The 14120-nt window shown below is 46.4% G+C and overlaps 1 protein-coding gene across 1 annotated transcript in view; it reads left to right on the plus strand.

Annotated features, from left to right (window-relative positions):
* The window catches only part of insl5a (insulin-like 5a), a gene marked incomplete at both ends in the record, with an annotated part of 29925 nt that extends 17158 nt beyond the window's left edge, over nucleotides 1-12767 (plus strand). Inside the window, one exon of the mRNA XM_084311280.1 lies at nucleotides 12610-12767. Within this exon, the coding sequence (XP_084167406.1) occupies nucleotides 12610-12767 (158 nt within the window). The remainder of the gene's footprint in view (nucleotides 1-12609) is intronic.
* Between the last annotated feature and the right edge of the window lie 1353 nt (nucleotides 12768-14120).

A 14120-nucleotide genomic window follows, 5' to 3' on the forward strand; every position in this document is an offset into this window, starting at 1 on the left:
GCTAGGTGGAGCAGTCTGCTGTCTGATGGGACGGGCTTTGCTCCCTGTAGACAGTCTAGCTCATCGGGGAACGAGTCTCTCTGGGCTCGTTGTAGTAGAAGAAGTTCTGCTTCTTCGTAGTCAGCTGCTGTAATGTCAGTAGTGAGCTGAACCTCTGGGTGGTGCCACAGGAATGTCTTTAGCTGCGCACTCTCTAGGGTGAGGCAATCGTCTATGTCGGGGTCTGTGGAGACGAGTGGGTTCAATCCACAGAACATAGATTTCTTGTTTTCGGCCTCCTCTTTACTCGCTTCCCGTGGGGTGGGTGTAGGCCACTCTTCTTCCGGGAGCTTGAGGAACTCTGGCCCGTCACTGTATAGGTTGTGACGGGTGAGGTCATCCAGGGACATTCCCCGGGTGATGACGTCAGCTGGGTTGTGTTTTGTGTCCACATACCTCCAGCTTGCTACTTCTGTTAAATCTTGAATCTCTGTGACTCTGACTCCCACGAAGACCTTGTATCTGCACGAATCAGACCGGATCCATGTGAGTACTGTCGTGGAGTCTGACCACAAGATTGTTCTTTGCACCGGAATGGTGAGTTCACGTTGGATTAACGTGGCGAGTTGCGCTCCTGCTAGGGCTGCGCAGAGCTCTAGACGCGGGATAGATTGTTGCTTTCGTGGGGCTATTCTTGAGCGAGCCAGGATGAAAGCAGTATGTATTTCTCCTCCCTCCTCTCGGGCACGCAAGTAGGCCACCGAACCGTAGGCTACTTCGGAGGCGTCGCTGAAGACGTGCAGGTCCATCTGGCACGTCTCCGACCTCACTGTGGGTGGGAAGTAGCTGCGGCGTATGTTGACACCTGGGAGTGAGCTGAGTTCCGTCTCCCACTCTCTCCATGTGGATGCAAGGTGTTCGGGTATGGGGTCGTCCCAGCCCTGGTCCTTGTCCCATAACGCTCTTACAATCATCTTTGCCCTGGTGGTGTAAGGTAGAATACATCCCAACGGGTCATATTGTCTGGCGAGTGTTCTGTATACACTCCGTCTGGTGGTCGGTAGTGCAGTCGACCTTCCCTGCTCCTTGGTCAGGGGTGTGTGTTTATAATGGAGCGAGTCTGTTTTGAAGCGCCAGACTAGTCCTAATGTCATTTCTTGGGCTTCTCCTGGGATGGTCGCCATCCAGGTCTCGCTGCCTGCTGCCTTGTCCTCGGGGGAGAGGCTGCGCAATACTTGCGGGTCGCTGCTGGCCCACTGCCTGAGATCAAAGCCGCCTTTGATCAGGGAGGCGCGGAGCTTGAGTAGAAGGGCCTCGGCTTCTTCTGGCGTCGAGACGCTTTGCAGACAGTTGTCCACGTAGAAACTATTTCCTACACTTTGTCGGACCTCTTCATCAGCTGCTGGGTCCTCTGCGACGTGTTTTTGCAGTGCAAACGTAGCACAGCATGGGCTGCATGTGGTTCCGAAAGGGAGGACTTCCCATTGATAGATGGCTGGTTGCTCATCCCCGATCCTCTCTCTCCATAGGAACCGCAGCAGGGGCTTGTCCTCCTCCACTAGTCTCACCTGCAGGAACATCCCTTTGATGTCGCCGCTGATGGCCACCTTGTCTTGGCGGAAACGTAGTAACACGCCTAGTAGAGAGGGGCCGAGTGTTGGGCCGGGCAAGAGCTCTTTATTCAGATTTTGTGATCCGATCTGGTAGCTGCAGTTGAACACAATACGATCCTTGCCGTTGTGGTGGACTTTGTGGTGCGGCACGTACCATGATTCGGTCGTCTGATCGGCCTCTTTAATGTCAATTTTCTTTATGTGTCCCGCTGTGATTAGCTTGTTAATCTCAGCGCGGTACACCGTCTCTTGAGCGGGGTCTCTGGCTAGGCGCCGCTCTGTGTTCAATAGATACCGCTCCGTCGCTTCTTTTGGGGCGTGGAAGGTAGGCATACCCTCTCGCCTCAGGAGTGGAGTTGCGTATCTCATCACTCCGTTGACTTTGACTCTCTTTGTCCCCTGCTCGAGGAGGGCTATAGCGTAAATGTCTTCCTTGGAACGAATGTCTTTCTTTTCGTTCTTAAAGGGCATTGTCTCTAGTGTCCATAGCCTCTCGACATGCTGTAGGAGGGTGGTGTCTTCTTCTGTCACTCTGGAGTGGAGGCAGTTAGTGGCTGCTGTTCGGTTAAGAGACTTAGCGAGGGGGCCTTGTAGTGTCCATCCTAGGCAGGTCTCGACTGCTGCAGGACAGCCTCTGTGCCCTGTGTGGACCCGGTCTATCGGGACGATGAGGTCTGCATGGTCGGAGCCTATCAGCAGGGTCGGGGTGGCACCGTCTATGAGCGGTATAGGTAGTTGACGCAGGTGCACATATTTATCCATCAGCTTGGCGATGGGGTAGGTGTACTGCGACAGGCCTATTTCTTGGCTGGTGAAAGCATTAGTAATCCTATACCGTCTCTCTGGCTGCCCGCTTGCTGCGATAGTGAAGGAGACATTCTCGCCCTTTATCGTCTTTAGATCTCTTCTTATTGTCCGAATCGTCATCTGGTTTTCGCTCCCCCGCAGCCCCAGCTGGGCCGCAGCGGACGCGAGGAGAAGGGTCTTCTCTGACCCGTCGTCAAGGACGGCGTAAGTGTCCATGACCTTATCTTGGTAACTCAGTGTTACGCGGACCACCTTTAAGAGCACCCGGGCGCCCCCGCTGCTGGCGGGGTCAATGTACATAACACTTGCCTTTGTGCTGCTTGAGGGTGCAGGCTTTCTTCTGTTACTGTCGTGTAGGACATCTAGGTGGGCTCCGTCACACCGACTACACCTCTTCTTTAAGCGGCAATCGGCTGCCATGTGACTGCGCGCACATCGGTAACAGCGTCGGTTGGACTTTATCCATTGACTCACCTCGTCGGCGGTCATCTTCTTGAACGTGTCACATTGTGACAACCAGTGTTCCTTTTCGCAGTACGGGCAAACCATCTTCCACTTCTCTTTCATCGAGGGGGTACTGTGGTTCTTGCTGCTCGGTACTGATTCTGATTGGTGCATGACGGTCACCAATCTTCGGCCATCGTTTGCTCTCCTAGGTCCCTCTCTGGAGCTTGGGGTGCTCCGCATGAACGTATCCAACCGTAGGCTGTTGACTTCTCTCGCCAGGAAGTCGGCTAGGTCTAGGAGGGATGGCTCGGGACCGTTAGGATCACGGTGGTCTCTTTGCCGCCTGAAGCGCTCTTGTCGGGCGGGCGGAAGCTTCTCTAAAATCCTCTCGACATTAGAGTTTGCGTACAGTTCGTGCATACCCTTTTCTCTTTGCGCCCCCAGCATCCCTACCAGGGATTGTACCTTGACACGTTCAGCCGAACGCACAATTGGAGGGGGGCTCCCCACCCTCCAGAACATTTACTACAAGCGTTGCAAGGGGAAGGCTAAGAGAATTATTAAGGACTCGAGCCACCCGAACAACTGCCTCTTTGAACTGCTGCCGTCAGGCAAGCGATACAGGAGTCTCAAGGCGAGCACAGAAAGACTCAGAAGTAGCTTCTATCCCCAGGCCATCAGGCTGCTAAACGAACAATGAATGAACACTACACAACAACAACCACCAAACACACATAGCACACACATCCACACGCACACACTCACTTTAAACAAACACACTGTAGCACCCACTACACACACTTTATAGCACACACCCACTTTAAACAAACACACTGTAGCACCCACTCCCCACACTTTATATTTATGGATGAAGGACTGCACTACAACTCGTACACCTTACTGTAAATTGTACCTAAAATTGTACCTCATCCCATTTCTGCTTTGCACTAGATAGTACTGTACATTAGTACACTGCATAGTTGTGTATTGTATATTATATGGTAACTCAGAACATTGTACATATGTCTATACCGAACAACTGTGACCTCATTTTCTTCTTCTAAATTCATGCTATATTATGTTATTATGTTATTTGATACTATCTTGTCTAGCACAGTCTCTGGAGCGTAACAGTAAGAAGCATTTTGTATGAAAGTATTCTGTACTTCTGTATGACAACTATTAAAGAACTTGAACTTGAACTTGAACTTGAACTTGATAGACAGGTCATCTAGTGAGCGATTGTCTGTGGCTGGGGGTAGGCGGTCAATATGCCTTATCTCTTGTATTACGTAGTCCCATATGCGTCCATATCTTTGGTCAAGTGCTGCTAGAGCCGCTGTGTATGGGGTAGTAGAGGTGGCATAGGCCAGCGCTATATTGTGCGCTCGGGGCACCTTGAGGTGCTTCAGTAGGATAGCATACTTGTACGGTTCATCAGCTACATCGGACATCATTGTCTCTAAGCACATTCGTAGCTCCGTGTACTGTGCTCTGTTCTCGTGGGTGAAGTCCGGAAACGTCGGTGTGCCAATGTATGATGCCATGGATGGCTGGCACATCGGTGAGCGTTGGAAGAGAGGCCTCCTAGGCGAGTCTCCTCTTACGCCTCTTGGTGGGCTGGTACCTGCTGGGTACCATGGCCCGCGTATCCAGGTGCTGTTCCTCGGGGCTGGTCGTGCGTCAATCTCACCCGTGAATTGAGTCGGGGGTCTGTAGCGCAGAGCCGCGGGGGTAGAGCCTGGGCTGTACTGGACCTCCTGGTCCTGTGGAGTACTGTGCTGCTGTCGGGCTTGATTCTCCTCCTCTCCCTCTTCTCCTTCCTCTGGCAGGTCCTCTAGATCCTGTAGTCGTCTATTTAGCCTCTCCGCGGTGTAGACCGTTTCTTCCTTGTAGCTGGGTCTCGCGTGGACCGGTCGGGGAAGGAGTTCGGAGGGGGGTATAGGCTCTCTCTGGTGGTCGGGCTCAGGGTCGCTTGATCGGGTAGGGGAGGGTGCCCTTGACCCTTGTCTTGACGAGGCCCTGGAACCCCGTGCGGAGGGAGGGGGTGTTGCCCTGGTGATCAGCTGCTCCATTATCTGCGCTTGTAATCGGTCGCGCTCGGCTTCGCGCTTGGTGAGAGCGAGGTCGCGCTCTGCTTCTCTTTGGGCACCGGCAGCGGCGCGCTGGGCTTCGGCGGCGGCGCGCTGGGCTTCGGCCCGGTCCCTTACCATATTCTCTTCCGTCTGAAGGCGTCTAATCTCTAGACGTATACGATCTTCGTCGCTCCGTTGCTGCGCCTGAAGGCGTTCTCTTTCCATGGAAGAATGTTCGCGCTCACTAAGCGTCTGTGCTTGGAGTCGATCGCGCTCTGTTGAGGCTGCTAGGCTGGCGAGGAATGCCTGTGCCAGCATCTTGTCCGCCTCGCTGGGGGAAGACGCTGGTTGAGGTGATCCGCTCCTGGCAGTACTCATTGGAGATCTGTTCTCCTGTGGCGAGTCCTGGAGATCCATCTCCGGGATGCTCTCCTCTTCTTGTAGCGGGTAGAGTTCCATCCCTGGAGGGCTGTCTTTATCCTGGAGCTCTCCGGGGACTACTTCTTCGGTCTTGGCGGGGGGTAAAGTCATGTCGGGTCCCTCCTGGTCCCTACCGTGAGCTTGGTCAGTTACGTTAGAACCCACTAGGGCCTCTATTGGCGGGGTAGCCTGGTCGATAGGGTCGGACATAATTTTACTATCTACTTTTTCCGCGTTTACCGTCTGTAGAAAGCTAGGTAGTATATTGGCAACGTAATCCTCTAAGTACTGAGGTGTCTGCCGTCTACGCTGCGGGCGATCTACTTTAGGAGAACCGTTTTGTGGAGTGTTCATCATAGGCCATGTCAATATTAATACCACTATATTAATATTACACTAGTTACCCTCCGGCTCGAAGGACCAATTGTAACTGAGGGGTACAATTCCCTGACTGTATTGATAAGTATGGTATCATTAAACCACTACCGCTTTATGTACTTTAATTACTGGCCATACAGTACATGATATATAAATATGATGAACACTTCCCACAATGAATCGGTTCCACACAAAGTGGTAATTAAGTATTTATTGCAGCAAAAGGTACATAATATACTTCTCTATTTTACTTTGGATGCGCTTATAAGGCAAAGGAATGTGCGTAGGCAAATCAATAATGAATGTCCATTCTCTGGTTACGCAGGAGGTAATTATACAACCTGAATCTTAGGGAATTATATCTATGGTACACTAGTAATATATAGCGGGAGATACTGGAAGGGTCCCCCCGGTTGTAAGCCAGCAGGGGTAGAGGATCTGTCGGTAGTAGAGAGTCTGGTCAACGATGACTAAGGAGACTCCAAGTACAGGAGACGGTGCAATAGTCTCTTGATCCACAGACGAATACAGCTGTTCTCCGTAGACTGTAGCTCCACAGTGAAGAAAGCTAGCCGGCCTCAGGCTCTCTGAGGCGCAGACTCGACGTGGCTCCTCACAGGGTAAATCCCACACGTGTAGGCGTCTGCGATTCTCCGCTCCATAAATCACAGGACCAAAACAAATATAATCCAGCCGCAAAGGGCTATGTAGTCGTCGGGTAGATTAATCCAGTGTACATGTCCACACGGTTCTCGTCTAGGTCTCCTCGGGTGAAAGCGCCATGAAAGCAGCCCAGCCTGGATAAGCACTCTAGCTGGTACGAGGAAGCGTTGGTGATGCTGGTCACTGTAGAACTTTAGCCGCACGATACACTATACACAAATAGACTATTACTGACTTAATAGAAATATGTCGCACTCGACGGTATAGCGCCAAACTCTGACAATTCAGTTATTAATTCGCACGCGGTCTCAATGCTCTACTTGGGGCCAAACAGGCCATACTTCACCGCACGGAGTATCGTGGGTGAGGCTTCAACTTATTGGGTAACTCTACTTCTGTATTCACCTGCGCCATATTTATATGCACGGCGAACAATCTAGTGCCAACCTCATTTCTGTCTCGTATTCCTGGGCAAGGCCGGGCATGTACAGACATGTCTTGACGGTGGCTTTGAACCTGACTCTGGAGGCATGGCCCTGGCGCCTGTGGACCGCTGTCCAATAGGAGAATGAAATATTATGGTCTGTACTAGGCTAAAGGGATATTCCGTGTATATGTACAAGGAATATACAAGGGATATCAAACGATATACAAATACTATGCAATATATATCAATCAATAAATATATATATTCGGTTTAATCTGATCCTTTGTAACAATAATAATAATAAAAAAAAAAAAAAAAAAAAAGCTACACTCAACCCTCTCCAATAATTTTTGCAATCGCGAATGATTGACAGTTCTACAGCCTCGGGAGTCCGGGATGATAATCTTACGCTCGCATGTACAAAGTCGCACCCCTGAGATATCGGCATGTAACTCGAGAACCGATGCACGGATTCCGTCGAGTGAGGTGGCATTCGAACGGCAACAAATAGGGCTTACATATATAATATGTTGTATAAAGAATGCAGATCCGAGCCGCTAGACGCTCGCAAAGTGCTGTGTTCCGCCGGCGGGCACATCATCCCACAAAGGATGATGCATGTTAACTGGTTAAACCCTGGCTAGCCTCCTTTATCTCTATAGTGAAAACCAGACCAACAATATGGATTAAACCCTGGCTAGCTCTCTGTAGCTATATAGTGAAAACCAGAACAATAATATGGATTCAACTCTGGCTAGCTCTCTGTAGCTTAGGGTGACCAAACGTCCTCTTTTGCCCGGACATGTCCTCTTTTCACGCCCTGTCCGGGGCGTCCGGGGGGGGGGGTGTTTATAAATTCATGGAAATGTCCGGGGTTTCATTGTTTTTCAGTTTCAGTTTCAGTTTCACGGCCCTTTGCGAGCATTTTTCGCCGAACATATAATTAAACCGAATTAAAGCGCTATTTGTTGCCGTTCGAATGCCATCTGAATCGCCAAAATCCATGCCTCGGTTCTCGAGTTACATGCCGATATGTCAGGCGTGCGACTTTTTACATGGCGCGCACGATTATCACCCCGGACTCCCGGAGAAGCATGCAGCTGCAGAGCCGCAGAGCCAGCGGCGCTCTCAGGGCCGCGCTCTGACGGCCGCACTGTGAGGACCGCACTGTGAGGGCCGCTCAGCACTGCCACCCACCCAATGGCTGAATTGGAGTATTGCACTGTGCGGGCACAGCTGTGAGATCCGCGCGAGGCCAGAGGATGTACATACTGTTGTATGAGTAAATTAACTATACTTTTGCTCACACAATATCTTGAATGAATGCGTTTATTTATTTTGAACATAAATTGAAAATAAATAATAATAAATAACAAGTAATAAACAGATGAAAAAACAAACAAGCAGGAGTGATGAAGTGTAAACGTATGTATTCCTACCCCCTTGATTGATTGATTGATTGATTGAAAACTTTATTAACAGATTGCAGAATGGGTACAATACAGTACGGCTCAATACACACAATTGTTAAGGGGATGCAGACCAGATAAAGACTTTCATCTTGTTTACATCAGGGTCCCCCATTTTCAATTCATCATAACATATGACATACATGACATACAGATAGACAGTATTCAGTATACCTTCACACTCTATTATCTTATGCAACTCATATTCACTCCACAAACTGAAATATACATACATTGTTGAATGAACAGCCTGTTTCTTGAAGTTAGACTCTCCTCTAAATTGTAACCCCCCTCTCTATAACATAATTTTTGGATGTTACCCGGGAGTGAATAGTTTCGTGATTTAAACATGATTTGTGCAGTCTTAAATTCAGCCAGGTCCCAGAGTTTCATGGCATGTGATTTAAAAAATTGTGTGTTTGTGTCTTCCAGATATCCTACCTTATTGATAATCAAATCAAAATCAAATGTATTTGTAAGGCCCGACAACACACGTTAATGTCCCTTCAGGCCCATGTCCCTTCAGGCTATGGATTTGCGGCGTTTTCCAGCTTATACAAAAAATATATATATTATTTTTGAATATTGCAACTACTACACAAAAACGTGAGTACACAAGTTCAACTCATGTTCAGACCTATGTTACTCATTAGCACTAAAAGTGATTTTTCTTTATTTCTTTATTGTGTACGAAACTTCAGAATGTTATCTTTCAAAAGAGACCAGGCGTATGCATGTGCTATAAGCATAAAGTATAAAGATAAGCTTTGCAAAAAAAGTATGCAGTCCTCAAGTTCAAGTTTAAAAAAAAGTGCAGCTTTTCTGGGTGCATGTTTCCAAGCATATGTTAAAACAATAAAGGCATCTTTGAGTAAACTTTGAGTAGAGATTCAAGAGGTTTATTCATCACATACAGTACAGTACACAAGACATAGTGAAATGAAGGTGGCCATGCCCGCTTCGATTGTGCAAAGTATCATTAAGTATCTCGAGGCTGGGGCCAGCATGTCCTCTTTTTTGGAAATTAAAATATGGTCACCCTACTGTAGCTATATAGTGAAAACCAGAACAACAATATGGATTCAACCCTGGCTAGCCCTCTGTAGCTCTATAGTGAAAACCAGAACAATAATATGGATTCAACCCTGGCTAGCCCTCTGTAGCTCTATAGTGAAAACCAGAACAATAATATGGATTCAACCCTGGCTAGCCTCCTTTATCTCTATAATGAAAACCAGAACAACAATATGGATTCAAACCTGGCTAGCCTCCTTTATCTCTATAATGAAAACCAGAACAATAATATGGATTCAACCCTGGCTAGCCTCCTTTATCTCTATAATGAAAACCAGAACAATAATATGGATTCAACCCTGGCTAGCCTCCTTTATCTCTATAATGAAAACCAGAACAATAATATGGATTCAACCCTGGCTAGCCCTCTGTAGCTCTATAGTGAAAACCAGAACAATAATATGGATTCAACCCTGGCTAGCCTCCTTTATCTCTATAATGAAAACCAGAACAACAATTAAACCCTGGCTAGCCTTATTTAGCTCTATAGTGAAAACCAGAACAACAATATGGATTAAACCCTGGCTAGCCTTCTGTAGCTCTATAGTGGAACTTACAGGTAGGTTACCCTTTTTAACCTAAGCCTGAAACAGTCCGCCTGGGTATATTTGTTTGTTTGTTTGTTTGTTTATTAACACAGTTGTTATTGAGTTGTTATTGCTGTGTAATTGTCTGTAGAATGTGCTCGTAAGTGCTTTTCACCCTTTTTTCAGAACTACTTCAGCTTTCAATATCTGTTATTGTTTTAATTCGGCTAATGGGGGCACAGTGTAGACAGGCAGGGAAGCAGGTGCTCTGGGACATGCAGTCCTGTTGTGTCCCATTAAGACCAGACAAACCCACGTCTCATAACATTATCACATAAATCACTGCCCCCCCCCCCCCCCCACACACGCACAAATAAACACACAAACACACATGCACATATACGCACACACATGCATATAGACAGACCTACATGTACAAGCCTGTGAACACACACACATGCACGCCAACAGAGGGAAACTCAGTTAGCCGATCAGCAAGGGTGATTAGAGTTAGAGGACACTGCGGAAGACACATCATACTGTTGAAATCTTTTTGGTCATTTGTGGTTTCCTTATTAGATGGGAACATTACCTCAATTATGCATGATTGATAGGCAGATGCTCTCAAAAATGTAAAGCAATTGCTCTATGCAAGGTTTGACAACAAATATAAAAGTGTATTTGGAAAAGTTATATTTATTTTGAAAACAATGGTTCCTAACACCAGCAATTGTACTGTACCTATTTCTCCAAATGTAAGAGAATATAGCCCAACTTTAAAAGATTAAAGGTTTCTAGAGCCGTCCCCTCTTGGTCTGAACATCTTTTTGGACACCATGAGGAAAATGACAGAGGAAAAATATAAAATATAATTAATCTGGGCAACAAGATACATTCTATGGTATATATAGTAATAATAGTATACATGGTGTATATAATAATAATAGTATATATGGTGTATGTAAGTGCGCACCTCAGCCTACAATGCCGGGCTTGTGACAGGCAACATGAAGGCGGCGATATACAACGTAAGGAGGACAATAATAGAGGCAAAACAGCGTTACAGGGATAAAGTTGAACTTCAGTTTGAACAGGCTGACTCTAGAGGTATGTGGCAGGGCCTCAGAACGATGACAGATTACAAAGGCACCTCCCTCAAGCTGAACAGTGACATCTCCTTAGCAAATGTTCTCAATACCTTCTATGCGAGGTTTGAGGCTGTGAATAACAGCACCAGCCTACAAACCACTGCAATAGAGGGGGGGGGGGGGGGGGGGCACTGCTGATGGAGACTCAGTGTTCAGGATAACAGAACATGAGGTGAGGAGGACCTTTAAGAAAGTGAATATCAGGAAGGCAGCAGGACCGGACGGCATCCCCGGCCGCGTCCTAAAAGTAGCTTCTATCCTCAGGCCATCAGAATGCTAAATGACAATAACACTATGTAACAACCATCAAATGCACTCACAGCACACACATCCACACGCACACACTCACTTTAAACAAACAACTCACTGCAGCACCCACTTTACCCACTTTAGAACACCTAAACACACTTTATATTTATTAGTAAAGAATTTGCACTACAACCCATACCTCATTACACCTTACTGTAAATTGTACCTAAATTGTACCTCATCCCATTTCTGCTTTGTCCTGTATAGTATATTGTATTGTAACTCAGTTACTTCTACTCTGCATTGTACATTGTATATACTGAACACTTTTGTCTACGTACTTGACTTCTATTTTATACTTACTATACTTATTTTATACTTATCTATTTTTATCTAGCACAATCTCTGGAGCAAAACAGAAAGAAGCATTTTATATAAAAGTATTCTGTACTTCTGTATGACAACTAATAAAGAAACTTGAAACTTGAAACTAAGGGATAATGTATAGCTACGAGGTCATTGTCGCAAAATAATTGACAGAGACTGCGTTCTGGAACACAGAGGCGCCGCGCCGTTCTAAACGCAGTTAAGGTCAATTATTTTGCGACAATGACCGAGTATAGCTATACATTATCCCGCTTATTACAGGGCTAACTTACTAACAATATACGTAATTCATTTTACACCATCGACAAGACAAGATCAAATGCAGACGCAGTTGTTCTGTTGCTCCTCTGTCATCGGCAGGTGTGTGGACTTGATTGCACCTGATGTAGTGCAGCTGTGCATATGGTAAAGCTTAGCTTTCGTGACTGCGATCAAAATGCTTGATTGTGATTGGTCACAATCTCTGTTGCCCCTAGCAGCGGTCATTATTGTGCGTTGCCGCTAGCAGCGGTGAATTATCGAGAAATAATTGACAGCTGCTAGGGGCAACGGAACGCTATTGACCAATCACAATCAAGCATTTTGGCGAATGTTAAAACGCCATGTAATAAATAGTAATAATAGTATAGCATGGTATATATATAGTAATAATAGTATGCATGGTATATATGGTAGTAGCACACTGCGCCAGAATATACATAGTGGGGTAAAGGTATGAAGTCCCCCAAGATTGGAAATACTCGAGTTTTAAATAGCTTCTTGGGAGACCTGGCACATGCACACAATTTCGTCATTGTTGTTTCCACATGAAGATATGCATATGTAATATATCGTGTGTGTGTGTGAATAAATTCATTCATTCATTCATTCAAATAGAATATTTAAATACAGTCACAGTAGTGGAGTAAAAGCAGTAACTTACTTGTCATCCCTGGTTGTGTTGCAGGTTTTATAGCGATGGATCAGAGCAGCTCAGAAAGCCTGGGCAGCAGCAGCAGCAGCAGCATGGGGTCGGAGGTCACCAGACGAGACATGGACAACATGGTGACGACCTTCTGCTGTCAGGTCGGCTGCAGGAAGAGTGACCTCAACTTCCTGTGCTGAGGTCCAGTCTCTCTCTCTCTTCATCCCTTTTCTTTCTCTCCCTCCCCTCCTCCCCCTCTCCTTTCTCCTCTCTCCTCTCCTCTCTCCCCTCAAGCGACCAAAGTCCTCTGAATAAACAACTGTCATGATGCTGAATGCAAGCTATCAGAAGCCAAATCACCAAAAATATGAACGCTGCCACATAACAGATGTATAATAATCACAACACACAGCTCTTATGTTTTTCTTTTTATTGTATTGCTTTTAATATTAGTTTTGTGTTTTAACTTTAACGTATTGTGCCAATGGATGTCGACTATTACCTCTTTGAGATCTTGAGAACAATGAGAATCAATCAATAAATAAATAGCGTTGCATGTGAAGCCCATAAACATCTTACTGTGAGATTTGAAATTTACTGAATCATTTTTTATTTTTGTTGAATAAATGTTCTTGCAAAATAGTCTATGAGGTGTGAATAAATTTTTTCCAAGTAAGACATGTGCATGCACACGCACACACACACAGCTAAATACATTCGCAACCAGAAGAAACCTTAGCCTGATACTGTTGACCACTAGGAGCTGCCCAGTACAACCACAGTCTGACACTGTTGACCACTAGGAGCTGCCCAGTACAACCACAGTCTGACACTGTTGACCATTAGGAGCTGCCCAGTATAACCACAGTCTGACACTGTTGCCTTGCTCAAGGGGACTTCAGCGGTTGGTACTGAGGAAGGGGAGAGCATTATTCATTCACTACCCCACCCATATATTTCCTGCCGGTCCGGGGAATCGAACCGGCCTAACTGCTGATGAGCTACAAACACAAGCTAAAATCGTACAATGAATTTGAATAAAAATGTAATGAGAAAGCACACCTGCGTCCAGTTATATTTTTTATTGGTTTTGGAAAGAAGCAAACTAGGTTTTCTCAGTTCATCTTAGCGTTGTTATGGAACTGTACAAACAGCGTTGCACGTGTGGTTGAGAGTTAATGGTACAGAACATTCCGGCTTACAGCGACACACACAAACACACTCCCTGCTCCTGACAGTTAGAAGAGGCTCACCGCTGAGACATGTCACCACGGCACCGCGAGTCCTGCTCTTCACAACTCACTTAATCACCAACAACAACCGCACAAATTACTTCTGCCCCTGAGAGGAATCGTTTGGAAAAGTAAAAATGTATAGTAAGCGCGACCGGTTTTGCGTCGCTGTATAATTGTACTTTATACCTATGGTGTCGTACGGTATACCTATCGAGTCGTACGGCATGACCTATCGAGTCGTACAGTATAACCTATCGAGTCATACGGCATAACGTATCGAATCGTACGGTATAACCTATCGAGTCGTACGGCATGACC

The sequence above is a fragment of the Notolepis coatsorum genome (genome assembly GCF_963971535.1).
Source record: "Notolepis coatsorum genome assembly, chromosome: 3".
Classification (NCBI taxonomy): Eukaryota; Metazoa; Chordata; class Actinopteri; order Aulopiformes; family Paralepididae; genus Notolepis; species Notolepis coatsorum.